Source organism: Hesperophylax consimilis, chromosome 29 (genome assembly GCF_061612785.1).
Source record: "Hesperophylax consimilis isolate HC1 chromosome 29, BYU_Hcon_1.0, whole genome shotgun sequence".
Lineage (NCBI taxonomy): Eukaryota > Metazoa > Arthropoda > Insecta > Trichoptera > Limnephilidae > Hesperophylax > Hesperophylax consimilis.
Window position 1 is genome coordinate 13,921,498 of NC_142864.1, and position 15,005 is coordinate 13,936,502.

General features: G+C 30.1%; 1 protein-coding gene across 2 annotated transcripts in view; it reads right to left on the reverse strand.

Moving 5' to 3' along the window:
• Positions 1-5,038: 5,038 nt before the first annotated feature.
• Shal (Potassium voltage-gated channel protein Shal) overlaps positions 5,039-15,005 on the reverse strand; it is a 291,546-nt gene continuing 281,579 nt past the window's right edge. Inside the window, exon 6 of one of the 2 annotated variants that reach the window (XM_089649351.1) lies at positions 5,039-7,596. In XM_089649351.1, coding sequence (XP_089505477.1) covers positions 7,501-7,596 — 96 coding nt within the window. In that variant the 3' untranslated portion in view covers positions 5,039-7,500. Of the gene's footprint in view, positions 7,600-15,005 lie in introns of both variants that reach the window. The other variant, XM_089649350.1, reaches the window with a different exon arrangement.

The window sequence follows — 15,005 nt, forward strand, 5'->3', positions numbered from 1 at the left end:
ATATCACAACTCATAACAATAGTTCAATAGTCATTATTACTCCAATGTGAACCTTCTACTCAAACGCAATAATTACTTTTCTTCAGTTTTTCATTTGACCTCAGTTTTCCAAAATAGTGTAGGCATATATTTTTAAATTAGTGATTTATGTTTTTACAGCTTTTGCCAAGTTATTAGTACCTACTCTTTCTTTAGATTTCCAACGGTTCAGATAACAGTATTCATCATTAGAGAAAAAGTTGGTTCAAGAAGAAGCGCACTTCAAAAATGAATCAATGTTGATATTCTTAGGTCAAATCATTATAAGTAGTGCAAAAATGTAAATATTTCCAGTTTCAAACATTTAATTACTGTCCCTGTAAATCGAAAAATGATTATTTTCACTGGATTGACTCATTTGATGGAGATTTTTCCATGCGTATAATATATGTGTCAATTGGTATCAAAACTGGTCAACTCCACTTTAGGTGAATTTTCAGGAAACACCAAAACAAGTGCTGGATTTGACTATTTTTCATACAACAGCAGCTTTTTAAACCGGTTTCTCTTACAAAATATGCGGATATGACTGCTTTTGAAAAATAAGAACTGTTCTTTTGTTAATAATGAACACAGTTCAATACTTAGTTTATTTTTTTTTAATTTTGGATCTGACCAGTTTTGATACCAAACAACTCATATAAAGTTACCATAGTTATATCATGTGAAAGAGAACACAAAACATTATGAAATCACATTGACCTGAGATTACCACGACCAAACATAATCAGAAATTAACCAAACGCCGAGTCAGTGTCAAATGTGACGAGCGATGTCAAAAGTGAGGATGTTAAATGTGACGATGTCAAATGTGACAATGTCAAATGTAACAATGTCAAATGTGAAAATGTCAAATGTGGCAATGTCAAATGTGACAATGTCAAATGTAACAATGTCAAATGTGAAAATGTCAAATGTGTCAATGTCAAATGTGACAATTTTAAAAGTGACAATTTCAAATGTGACGGTCCTTCAAACATCTGGCTCTTAGCAGTTGGCGGTCTACCTTCAAGACAAAATCAACAAAATATTTTCCATAAATCTTCAACTTATCACAATAAATTCATGGATTTAAAAAAATCCACTTCACGTCTTGTCATTTTACCCTTTCTTGAAATATTCTATTGTAGCTAACAAGAGACATATTAGTATGTAATTAACAACTGGAGTTATCCACAATTTTCATTGAAATATTACACAATAGTGATTTGAAAAGAAAAAATTACAATCCAAAAATCATAATAAAAAGGTGCCATACACATTGAAAAATTACACTGAGGTTTCCAAAAAATGCATTTATGGCTAATGGTTTAAAAAATTTAGCAACGAACATAATTAATTTATGTACTTTTTAAAATAAAATAAATATCAGTAATAATTGAATAGAAAGGAAGAAATATTATTAAAATAACTAAGTATTATTAAACATCTTTTACATGATCACAAAAAATCAACAGAATATTTTTTTACTGGGGTAGAATGCTAATAAAACTTTGCTAGTGGGTTTTTAGAATAATATTCCAAACGACCCAATTTTGGATCACGACCCATGTATTAAGAACACCTGCTCAAAATTTGGAATTCACATATTTCAAATATTTAGCATTCTATTCCAATAAAAATTATAACAAAAAGTTATATATTATAATAAATGGAATTTTAACAGGTCGTATTAACAACATAAAATAATATATATTTGAAAGACAACAAATTTTCTTAACCATATAAACTTCTACTGCCTTTTAAGCCATAGCTATTTTAGAATTCTTTTACCACAACGTGTGGCCAACATTTAGAATATGAATTATTTATATACAGACCAAGAGACATTTATAGGAAAGAACAATTAAAAAAGTATTACAAATGAAACAGATTATTAATTTTATGAAAAATGTACATAAGTATTTAAAATATTAATCATTTTCAAAACATTTGGAACGTGTATATCCGAGGATAAAAGACCATACACACCTCCCTGCAATCGGAGGCAATATCGGGACTGTGGGAGCACCCTAGATTTCTTCCATGATCACCGCGTGAGTATACAAATCGTCCCTAACTCCGAAATCGGGACCGATATCAGGTCGGCTAGCGTTGAGTCACCCAGTGTGTACCTCATGTTGGCTTTGCTGCACGATCAGTTTCACACTGTGTAGAGAAGACGCCAATTTTATCTCCACCACCACTCTCCATAAATTGTGTCCGATTACAGGGAAGGCCTTTAAGGTGAACCTTTGTGATTATTGAGCTTTAAAGAAAAATATACAAAACTTGGTAATTTTTATATAAAATAGAATAAATGTGTGTAATGATTCACATCTTGCTTGTCAACAAGAATCTTTTCAATCCAGAACAAAACACGCATTCAAATTCAAACGTACGGGTGTTCTGACATTTAAAGTTCTGTACTTGGAAGAATGTGTATTATATATGTGAGTTATAAGATATTAACGAGAAATTAACTACTCCAGAGATACAATTTTGCAATTCTTTAAAAAGTCTGTGGCCAATAAATTACGCAAAACCAGTTTTCAGAAACATTTCAGAAAATATTTTGAAACAGATTAAATCTTTATCATTCCTATTTTCTTTCCCTCTCCCTCCCTTCACAATCACGACGTACCCCAATAGAGCATTTTCACAAACCATGGATATCATTAAACATGTGGAAGATTTAAAGTTTTTTTTATGATTTCGATCATTTTATTAAAGCTGTGTAATTTAAATATTCGCATTCCCAAATCGTTCAAGATGGTTATAACGTCATTAAGACGTAAAAAAACGCTAGTGTCTGGCAAGACGGTGGTCAACAACGCTATATTGACGAACAAAAACGGTTGTAGAAAATGTATTCCTCAACGTAAAAATTAAATAAAAATACCATCATAAAAGCAGTGAAAATACCTTATTAGGGATGTCATATTACCACTGGATTCTAACGGTGAGGGGCCATTTTACACTTGTGCACTTGTAGAACGCGAACTGAAATTATTTTGAGAGCGAAATTACTGAAGACATGGAGTTATTACTTCCTTCTTTAACAGTTTCCAAAAATAAATATGCGGAAGGGAAGAAAGTGATTAAGTTTTTTAATGTTTTTTTTTTTTTGAAAAATGAACATAATGCCATATGCCTCCGAGGTACTCGTACATTATTTCTTACACTTCCATAAGTAACACGCCAATAATGCTCAGAATATAAACTACCAAATTATGCCGAGAGATCGTAAAACCCTCAACTCTTATGGAAAAACGAATTCTCCAACAACACGTTGTAAATATTTGATATGGTTTTGGAGAAAAGTGATAAATTCAAATTACTTGCTCTGAAATTCTTTGTTCTTAGCAGATATTTCTATTTGGACGAATGATAGTTACTTAAACTTATTTATCTTATAATTATCAAGTGATCTTATTGAAGGGCCACACTTTAAAGTTTGGATGCTGGGAGTTCATAATAAAGATGTTTGCTCTTCTATTTGATATTCTTGATGAGGAAAATGGTCAGAATTTATCAGAAAGGAGGGCTTTGCAAGACATTTAAGTAAGTATTAAGAATTTTAACAAAAGCTATTTTTTTTTAAATCTGTCAAATAATTCAACCATAGATAATTGACCATGTGCTGAAAGAAACAAAATCGTTGTTATTCCAGTTGCTAATCTAAATTGAAATTAAAAAAATCTAAATTAAAAGTTGCTCAATCTAAATTGAAACGTCTGAAAACGCTATAAGCATTTATTTTGTAAAAAAAAAAATCATTTCCAAAAGAACCAAATTCTTAAAAAAAAGACTAATTAATATTCACAGGTTACTAATAAACTGAAGATATTTGAAAATCTTCCACTAAATTTTGCTTGTTCCGTGATGGATGAACTTACTGACGCCTGGGTGGGACCCAAACGCAATGCCAACTCAGCCACGGACCTTTCTATTATATTTAAATTAACTCCACACAAGAGACTCTGAGGTTTTCTTTGTATTTTTGTGGATGCTGTGTGCAGTGGCTAAATTTAAAAAAATATCAAATTAATAATAATACAATATGTTCAAATAAGCGTCACTATTTTAAATTAGAATTCTTTTTTCAAACTTTCTTCAGACAAGGTAGGTACCATAATATTGAAAAAATGCGATTATAAAGTTCAAATAAACACAACAATTTCAAATTTGAAAAAAATAATCTTTACTGAACCATAGTCAAAGTAAGGCTTGCTTGAATAATAAAGTGGATGCAGCAGTTTTTCAAAAACGGAAAAGGAACACACAAACAAATTAACAAACAGAGTTAAAAGGGGACTTCGCTATGCTCAGTTAAATATGTTTATAGATAATATTTAAAATACACAGATTTAAATGAAACAATCATGAAATTTGATACAATAATAAATTTTCGTTTAGATTCGGCAATATTAATACATAATAATTATAATAATGGAATAGGAATCTACGGAGATTTACCATTAATTAGTTATTTAATTAATTAACATCAAAAGTAATTATTAACGGAACCCTTTTTGCCCACAAAGGGCTGTAAACAGACCTCTACTTCATTCTTCGTACAGACAACTTGGCTGTCTGTAGACAGTGGCGGGTGGTGGTTAAGAAAGTTATTATAATTAAAACAATTATATTTGACTAGCGGTAAAACTATGTTTCAAAAAGCACAGGAAAACAAACTGACGCCTTGTTATAGACTTTAGTTGAAATCAATTATGGCGATGCTTTGAAAAATACGTGATTTTTATTTACAACCGTTTTGTCAGATATGCTTTTATTATAGTGTAATGTGCCAAATTAGGTTATTTAGAGTGTTAATCGTGTGCGAGCTTCACAAAATAAAATAAAGCATAACTCTAAGGCTAGCATTACACTTGTAAGTTTTTTTGTAAATTTACGACTTCTAGCCAATGGGCATCTTGCATTTTGAAAATCCAATGCGCCCATTGGCTAGAAGTCGTAAATTTACGAAAAAACTTACAAGTGTAATGCTAGCCTAAATGGGCAAATTCATTCTTCTCGCCACACCACGCCATTTTGAAGGACTTTTATGAATTGCATCGCCTTAACAAATGTGCCAATTACCAGTACGAACCTGGAGCATCATAAATTTGAGGCCCTTTCAAAAATTAAAAGCGAAAGCTATCCCAGTTTTCTAAGAGCAGTAGAGACGTTTTGCAACATTCAGGTAATTTCTATAATATGTTTAAATATAGCGCCATCATTAAAATGAAACAGAGTATTTTAAAAAAAATTAACCGAAGTTATTTCCCAAGTGAATCCACGAGCCTTTCTTAATGGTAACGTTTTCCAAAATGCAAAGAAAAAACTACTTTTTATAGATTTCAAAAGGCGCCAATTTTATGTGGCTTCAGGCGCCATTTGGACTAAAGCCAAGCCGAACAAAGTGCTTTTATCGAAGTAAAGGTGATTTAAATGAATATTATTTTAAAAATTAATTAATGTAAAAGGGTATTAACTGATAAGTATTGTGATATTTTTTTTTATAAGTAAGTTTGAAGAACCACAAGCCGCCACTGCTTACACGGGTCGCATTTAACGAGAGAAACGTACGCCGTAGACAAAGGATCGTTTATTCGAAGTTTTCTTTATTTTCCTAGCCCCATGTTCAGGTAATACTGTGTGTACTTTATTCAAAAGAATTTTACTCTGACCCTGCATTGGTTCAATTAACTGTGGTCATATTAACTAGTGTTAATTTATGATGTTGGAATGGGAAATTTGGGTTTTCATATTAAATTTGCACAAATTAATATATTAGTTTAGTAAAATGTCTATTACTTTATAGTGCCTACTTTACTGATATGAATTATGTATGAAAACAGTTTTTGTTTGACTCTGTTTTTTTCTATTTTTTATAATATTTCTAGTTTTTGTATTTCTTTTTATCTAATTGTATGTTACACATCTATGGACTGAATTATCTATGATTTAAATTTATTGAAACTATTGCATTATCGAATTCAGGCCTTCCAAGGTCGGACAACGTTAAAACCTTTGTACAATCACCAGCAAGTATCATGGGTAGGTACTACACAATCTACCAAAGTTAATTATGACATCTCTAGTCTCCACAATGCCTGAGCGGCCATCTTGGACGCTCCCCTCGAACGAATTCAAACTTATTTAACGGTTTTGTGATCTGTTCACTATTTTAGTTTGTTTTATAGTTAAGTGTACAACTAAGAAGCTAATGAAGCCTGCTTTGAAGCCATATTATAGTGTTTTCCATTGAATAATCCACAATCATAACTACAAAACTCTGTTATTGAAGTATGTCATCACAAATCACTCTCTATTTTTACATTGTCATAGTGATTAGGCGTAACTAATAAAATCGTAGTATATTTTTGATCTATTTATGTAACTACCGAAAAAATATATAATCTTATTTAAAATGAAACAAAAAAGTTCAGAATTCAACATAAGTAGGTACAAATGGAATGAAATTCAATATTGGTGGGTACAAACTGAATCGAATTCAATATGGGTAGCTACAAACTGAATCGATTTTTTTTTCTTTAAAAAAATGATTTACCCGCCATCTGTGTATAAGTATCTCGAAGTTTAACACTTTCTCTCGTTAAATAGACCGCCATACCTCTCATACAAACCTATACGTCTAATCGATTGTCCGTTCTGTATATCAACCACTCTTTCCTTATAATTAGAGTTTCAACTGAAATAAACCTTAATTTAAAATGGTCATAAAATTTTGAAAACAATGTTCTTGAAATGATCTTACATTAGCAACATTATCATAAAACATTCCATAGACTTTTGCTGACACTCTTTACTATTTTACCCTAAGTCTTTTACAAATAAATTTGGATTTACAATAATATTTCAACATTTCTTAACGACATACCCATGATTTAACAATTATTATTGTATGTTGTGTCTTATTTTTAGAGACCAAAGCCTCTGTGCACATAAATAAAACATAATTATCTCGATTCCCGGATTTTCTGCCTTTATAAATCACAAACTCTAACCTCAAAACAACAACATCTCAAATTTCCACCACATTTATGTATTATTATTATTATAGTAAGCAAATGTTAGACATTTATTTTGAATAAGTCATATTATTTATTTCAAATTGGAATACACTAGACTAAAAACGGAAACATTGATTTTCTTGATACTATTAATTCATGTATCATGATCACACCTTTCGTATTTCGTAAAATATTCATTTTCACAATTTTTACTCCATTCTTATAATATTTTCCTTGGACGTCGTAAAAACGATTTTCACAGAACTTCAAATTGTCAATAGAAAATTTCGCAATTTCTCCGACATTTCAGAGCAGGGTGAAATTATTTTATTTTTCTTTCATTTTCTTGCGTTTTGATCACATGTTTTTGGTAATATCTCGTGCTTGGTCACATTACCATTGACTTACGTCTTCTTTTAACCGTGTGTGGTGTTGCATTTCCTTAGAATGATGCTTCGACAAGGTAAGTTCCGTCCATCCCGACGCCAGTCTGGTTGCTCTGGACTCCTGAAGTTGCTGGGATGTATTTTCCGCAAGCCTGCTGCAAAAAACAAAACACATCTATCAGTGAAGTATTCGAAAATGAATTTCCAATTCTTACAATTTTTAACAATACCTACCTAATTTTTTTTAAACAAACAACACTGATACGGAATATATATAATTAAATTTTACAGGAGTGCGGTCAAACTAAACTATTCTAAACGCTTTCAGTAACGACTCTTTTTTTGCTTCTAACTTTATTTTTGAGTATTTATGCCTTCCATAGGATTTCCAAAGGTTTTCAAAATCCTCTTTTTTCAACAATAAAAATTTTCAGCAACCTATTATTATTTCTAATCAATTTTACAAATTAACTACCGCCTGATTTATATTTATAAATTAATTACCGTCTGATTTATATTCATAAATTAACTACCGTCTGATTTAAATTTATAAATTAACTACCGTCTGATTTATATTTACGTTTTTAAAATGACTGGTAATGTATTTAAAAAACATATATTTTCAATGATGAATATTTGAGTTTATTATTGGTAGAGAATAATTCTTTGATATTTTAAATCCAAAAGTGTAGTATGCGGCAAAGCTATTTTATTAAATGATCATTAACTTAATGGTGAATTAAAATGTGTTTAATGATCACAAGGTAAGTAACAAATTTTATTGCCTCTATATTTAAGGCAATCGTAAAAACCGGTGATTTAGATGAAATTAAAGATTTTATTTAGGATATTTAAAAAAAGATATATCTCTTATAGATTGCATAATAGTAATCGTTGCATTACAAAGTTACTGATTATTTACATCAAGATTCTAAAAGACTAGCTTTTATTGTGATTTTGTGGAATTATGTGATTTCTTTTTGCAAATCTGTGCAAAACACACTTGCAATACACAATAATCACACGATTTTTCTTCATTTCTAACATTTATATGAAAGTGTGACTTGTAAGTGAAAGTGGCTAAATTTAAGTGACTATTTGAAAGTGACACTTTTAAGTGTCTTTTTAAGGGATTATTTGAAAGTGACACATTTAAATGACTATTTGAAAGTGGCACTTTTAAGTGACTCTTTTTTTAAGTGGGTTCTTTTATGTGACTCTTTTTAAGTTACTATTTTAGAATGACTCTTTTTAGTGACTCATTTCAACTAATTTTAAGTGACTATTATTTCGCGATTATTTTTAAACACTAATTCAATTCTCAATTTTCTAAATCACTTGACTTTTTAGGGTATATTGTAATACTTTTATGATACTTTGATTACAAAACAGCATTTTTTGTTAAGATTTTTCTTCTTTTCTGAATAAATCCGCCAAACGTGTAAATCTCAAATCAAGTTTCTATGGAAGCTAAAAATACAAGTCATTATATTTGGGCTACCATTAAGTTAGTGTATTTCGCGAACACAATACAATACAAATAAAAAACAACGTCTCAAAATGTGAAAAGTTACACAAGCACCTAACTTTGTAAGTAATCTTGTACATTTTTTTGTAAATTGAAATCATAAAACTGAAATAATAGAATAATTTGAAAAATAAATTGGTCATATTTATCTCAGATATAAACAAACAAAAAAAAAATTTCGGCCGAAGCTCTTTTGAAAATATTATTTTGTGTTATTTTCAAGTTAATAATAGATTTATTTCATAATGGTGTACATTTAGTTTTGCCTTTTTTATGATTTGTGTGAATGTTTTTAGTATCACTTTTTTAAGGTATTAGTTTCAAATCAAAATAAACACACTTAAACAAATGTACTTACAATATCATCATACAAATATTCCTGCTGGCATTCCTGGAATAATCACACAACCTTAAAACATCTAAACATAATATTTTATATTTATGTATAAACATGTTTTTATCAAGCATTATTCGTTCATTTCCTCAAACATTTAACACTTAAAATATTATCTGAAACGTTTGTAAAATTGGGATAAAAATCGTTTAAATTTAGAATATTAAAAATGGGTCACTGTGGAAATGTGTGAAAATTGTTTAAATTTAGAATGGTTCAAATAAGTAACTGTGGAAATGTGTGAAAATTGTTTAAATTTAGAATGGTTCAAATAAGTAACTGTGGAAATGTGTGAAAATTGTTTAAATTTAGAATGTTTCAAATAAGTAACTGTGGAAATGTGTGAAAATTGTTTAAATTTAGAATGTTTAAAATGGGTAAGTTTTAAAATGTGGATAAAAAAGTTTCAATCAAGAAAGGTTTAAATGAGCGGGTACCTTAAATGTATGTTGGTAGGTACCTATAGGTTGCGCAATTAGAGTTTACCGGAACAACACCCACTTAGAATTGTGTCTATTGATTTCGAGAGTGATGTTCTATCAAAACGTCACTGAAAAACAGCCTTTATTGTTTTTAGCGAGAAATGGACAGCAAGCTGTATGTTTTCTGAATTTGAAGAGTTTTTCAGTTGGTTCTTCAAGTTTTATAAAAAATTTTAACCCTTTTCAATTTCAATACAATTTTCTTTTCTGAGTTTGAAAATTGCTCTAATATTGTGTTCGTGTAAACTCTGACTGTGATACCCATATGTTATCTGTTTTTGATATTTTTGTATAAATGTTTTTAAATAGAAGAGGTGTAATTATAGAAATAAATAGTGTATTTTGACTGAGTGCAGTGCAAAACTAATTTCTTTAAGAAGTGTTTTTGGAAATTTCTAAAAATAATTTGTATTTTAAAATACGTAAATTAAAAATTCTACAGAGTATCTAACAACAAATAATAAAAGTGAATTATTTTCAATATCTACCGACATAATTTGAATAAAATAAAAAAAAGATAAATAGTCATCAATCATCTAAGAAGAAATAGTTTCTGATTTCTATAAAACATTTTGCTACTTTTCTATGTAAATACTTCAACAAATAAAAACTACTATTTATGTTTTAAGTCAACAGTAACATTACTAACTACGTACTACAACACATTATGTACATACCTATATTTTTTCTTGCAAATAACAAAAGATTATATTAAATATATCAACAAAGTAGTGTACATATTTATTTTTGATAATAAATTCTTACAATAATTTACTGTTACTATTTTATAACTTACTGAAGGAAGACATTTGAAAATTTTGTAGTGAAAATAACGACATTAGCGACAATGACGTCGTCAAACCACGACTTTTCACAAAACTTTTTCAAACTGACATTTCCCTACTTTGTTCTGACGTCTTCGCTTTGTTACTTGTTATGTCTGACGCTAGATTTGTACATATTCTAGGTACATATATTTTTGAGGAAATATATAAATGATTAACAAATAATACACACCTCTAAAACATATCGTATGTCATAACAGTTCCATTCTAGCATAAGTTTCTGAAGATTCGTAGTGAAAATAACGGCATTAGCGCCATTGAATTCATCAAAACCACGACTTTTCACAAAACTTTTTCAAACTGACAAGACATTTCCCTACTTTGTTCTGACGTCTTCACTCTGTTACTTGTTATGTCTGACGCTTGATTTGTACATATTCTAGGTACATATATTTTTCAGGAAATATATAAATGATTAACAAAAAATACACACGTCTAAAACATATCGAATGATATAACAGTTCCATTCTAAAAATAAAAATGAAAATAGTGACATTAGCGCCATTGACGTCATCAAAACCACGACTTTTCACAAACCGTCAAAAGTTTTCCCGCTTTATTCTGACATTATTTGCCATTGAGTTTGCTGCTAAAATTGTTACTTAATCATACTTAACATTATTTGAAATCTTCCGATAGCTTATAGTGAAAATGGACTAATTTGGGGTAGTGTGCGTCTATTTAGGTCTCCGGGTAAATCGACCATAAATCGCTCAGTAATGCCGTAATAGCTTTACCACGATTACCAACTTACGCCGGTTTACTTTCACAATCATAATGTTCAATATCTACCCACTTTAATGCCTTTGCACTTTGTTTTTAATCATGATTACTGCTTACAATAACTACCCCCAAACGCGTTTTAGAAGTCGTTAGAACTGGAGGGAAGGAATTAGTTTCATTGTTAAATAAAGCTTGTTCTTAACCATAATCATTATTTTTAGACAGTTTAAGAAAGAACAACGATAGTTTTCATCCTGTTAAAGTTTAAAAAGTTATTATGTAAAAATATATTTCCAGTTAAAAATATTAAAATATATTATGAATTCGCTTCGGTGGGCCTACGAGATTACTGAAAATGGTCACATAAATTTATCATTTTCGTATTTTTTTATAAATAAATAGACATACCTAAATCAATAATCGTCATCACATAACAAAAATATAATTTCGGTTGTCTGGGCGTCCTGCATAACTCTGGTTCAATAAACTCAAATTTGCTTTGAATATAAGTATAATTTTTAAAAATGAAAACGATCGTGTGAATAATTCAGATAAGCGATAAAGTACCTACGTAGGTAATTTTTAAGAGAAAATCATTTTCAAAATTTGAACTGATTTGTCAAGAATTCAGAATATCCCGTGATTTTTCATGGGTCTGCGCTAGTTTTGTGAAGTAAATGAATAAGTTGATTATTACGTTTAAATATATATTTAAACGTAATAATTATATTTAACTATATATTTATTTATTTATATTTAACTATACTAAAATGTGGAAAATGTTGGGTTAGTCTGAATTCTTCAAAAATCAGTTCCAATTTTGAAAACGACAATTATAATAGTTTTCTGTCAACAATCGCACAATCAGTTCCAATCTTGACAAGCACACTTAAATTTAAAGCACTTGAGTTCTCTCAACCAAAGTTGCGCAGGACGCACAGATAACCGAAATTATTATTTTTAATTGATTGACATTAAATATGCTATTTTTATGAACTTCCTATTAATTAAAATGAGTTATTTTTGTCTCAAAGATGATTCAAAACAGCAAATAAATATGTCATTAAATTGAACTAAACTTTAAAAGGTTCTAAAGGGAGTTAGGCAATTTGCATAGCACTGAAATAAATTTATTACCAAAACAAAACAGAAAGCTATTCGATTTTAATGAAATTTTAAAGCCTATACTCTCCTATTTCTTTTTTTTTAAATTAATCTTGATTGATAATGGCTTCATACATATTATTACAGTCACGTAGGGACAAAAATTACTACAATTTAGAGTTATTAGATAACCCAAACGATAAACGCATGAGCTATATTTATTTAATTAGAATTTTTAAGGATCGTTAAAGAATGATAAAAATTGCTTTAGTAAGGGTTTTCCAATAAAAGGTGTTATTTTGATATTCAATCGTAAAAGATCAAAGGTTTCGTTGCTTGTGTGGCACGTAACGTCGTTTTGTTGAAAGTAAACGTTGTCCAGATCAATAACATCCAATTCCGGCCATAAAAAATCATTAATCATCTCTCGATAGCGCAATCCATTCACCGTAACTGTTGCTGCAGCCTCATTTTCAAAAAAGTAAGGTCCAATGACTCCGCTGGACCATAAACTGCACCAAACAGTCACACGTTGAGAATAGAGAGGCTTTTCAACAATAACTCTTGGGTTTTCCGAGCCCCAGATGCGACAATTTTGCTTGTTGACGAAGCCACCGAGGTGGAAATGGGCCTCATCACTCAAGGTAATTTGCATTTGATTCACTCAAGTGAATTTTAATACTTTCAATACGTTGTTGAAGCGTGTATCGTTCCATTTTTATTAATGGCGTAGTTTTTACTTTTCAAATGTAAAAAAATGACAGCTTCAAAAGTAACATCTACCGAAATAGTGGGCTATTCAAAATAACACCTCTTATTGGAAATTCCTATATAATACCGTTAAAATACATTCCGTTTCTTAAAGTTGTGGAAGAACTTTGTTATAATATTTCAAAGGGTTTTCGGCACAGAATAAATAACAATTCCATGGTTTTCTACAACCGTGTCTAGATGGAGAAAAAAAAACTATTGCTATTTTATTAAGAATCTCTTCAAATGATTGGTAATCTGGTTAACAACGGGATTGCAGGAATTACAAATGAATTAACAGGTTTCCTGATAAACTTTAAGTGAATTACAAATATATTATCAAGATATCCGGACAATTCGTATTCACGAAAATATAATTCGTATTCCGAAAAATTCGTATTCACGTATTTTCATGAACACGTGTTCCGACACGATAATAAATTCGTAATTTACTAAAAGTTTGTCAGGAAATCTTTTAATCAATTCGTTAAGGTCTGAAATCCCATTTACAGCCGGATTACCAATAATTTGAAGAGATTCTTAATATATCATTGAAGATGAAAATAATACTAAGATATCTAAACGAAACATGAAATAGAACAAGACACAGAAAAAAAGACAATTGTCACAAAATAATAACCTTCGAAATAAGTTAAAAGAAAAAGTTGTTCCTGAAGATTCTTAACAAATTAGCAATACTCTTTTTCCCCGCGTAAAAAAACGCCTTTATTCCGAAACCGGTTGGCAAATTCATATAGAAATTGATGATAAAAAATTTCACTGTTTCGTTTATTAATAATATGCCCCACGAAATCACTATCTACTTAAAAAAAATAAACAATTGTGAGTGTGATAGAGTTCTGAGTTTGAAAAATTCGACAGTATTGATGTTTTTTAGTACAAAACGACTTTGTCTGAAGATTTTTATGAAATTTCAGTTTGGCCATGCACTTCACCGACTTCCTGAAAATTTTCATATAAAAAAAAAACGAATTAAAAAATACAAAAGTTTTCGGCTACAAACACATCAATAATGCTATTTAAAAATATATATTACAACTCTAGTACACCCACAAGTCACGAGCCGCCTGAGTGGGACTCTAGCCAACTATTTTTATTTAATTTTTTTATCACTTTCCCAAAAACGTTAAAAAACGCGTTATAATATATAACGTTGAAAAATTAAGAATATCCAAAACGTAACCAATTTCCAAAGAAAATCTATTATCATTTCACCGCAACACTATTTTCTATTTTAATCAGAGACAACATTCTTTCTGAGGGAAAATAATATCCTACAAAAGAGAGAAAAACAGATTTTACCCTTTCAAATAATAACTCACATGGCAACCCTTATTTCGGTAGAGCGAGAGAAAAAATAGAGCTAGTGAATGCGACAGGTAGCTACTTGCTACCCGCGGTAGGTACCTAGTTTAATGTTCAATAGGGTGGGGCATTAAAGCTTTGTTTAGATTTGGATGTTTTAGAAAATATTAAAAAAAAACAATATCCATCCTTTTGCGTGATGTAATTGCGTCCCGCTATTGAATTTGGCAACCAACTATGGAGCTTCGGCCTAGAGACTGGCCTCGGGTCGCCCCAAACTGTCTTTTATAAACTTGACACGTCCATAAACGGAATGTCTGTTTGAAAGATTTCCCTGTTTTAATAAACAAGTTGTAATCTTTAGAGCATAGGCTTCAGGTGGGAATTTTGTCCTTGATCTACCGGTATT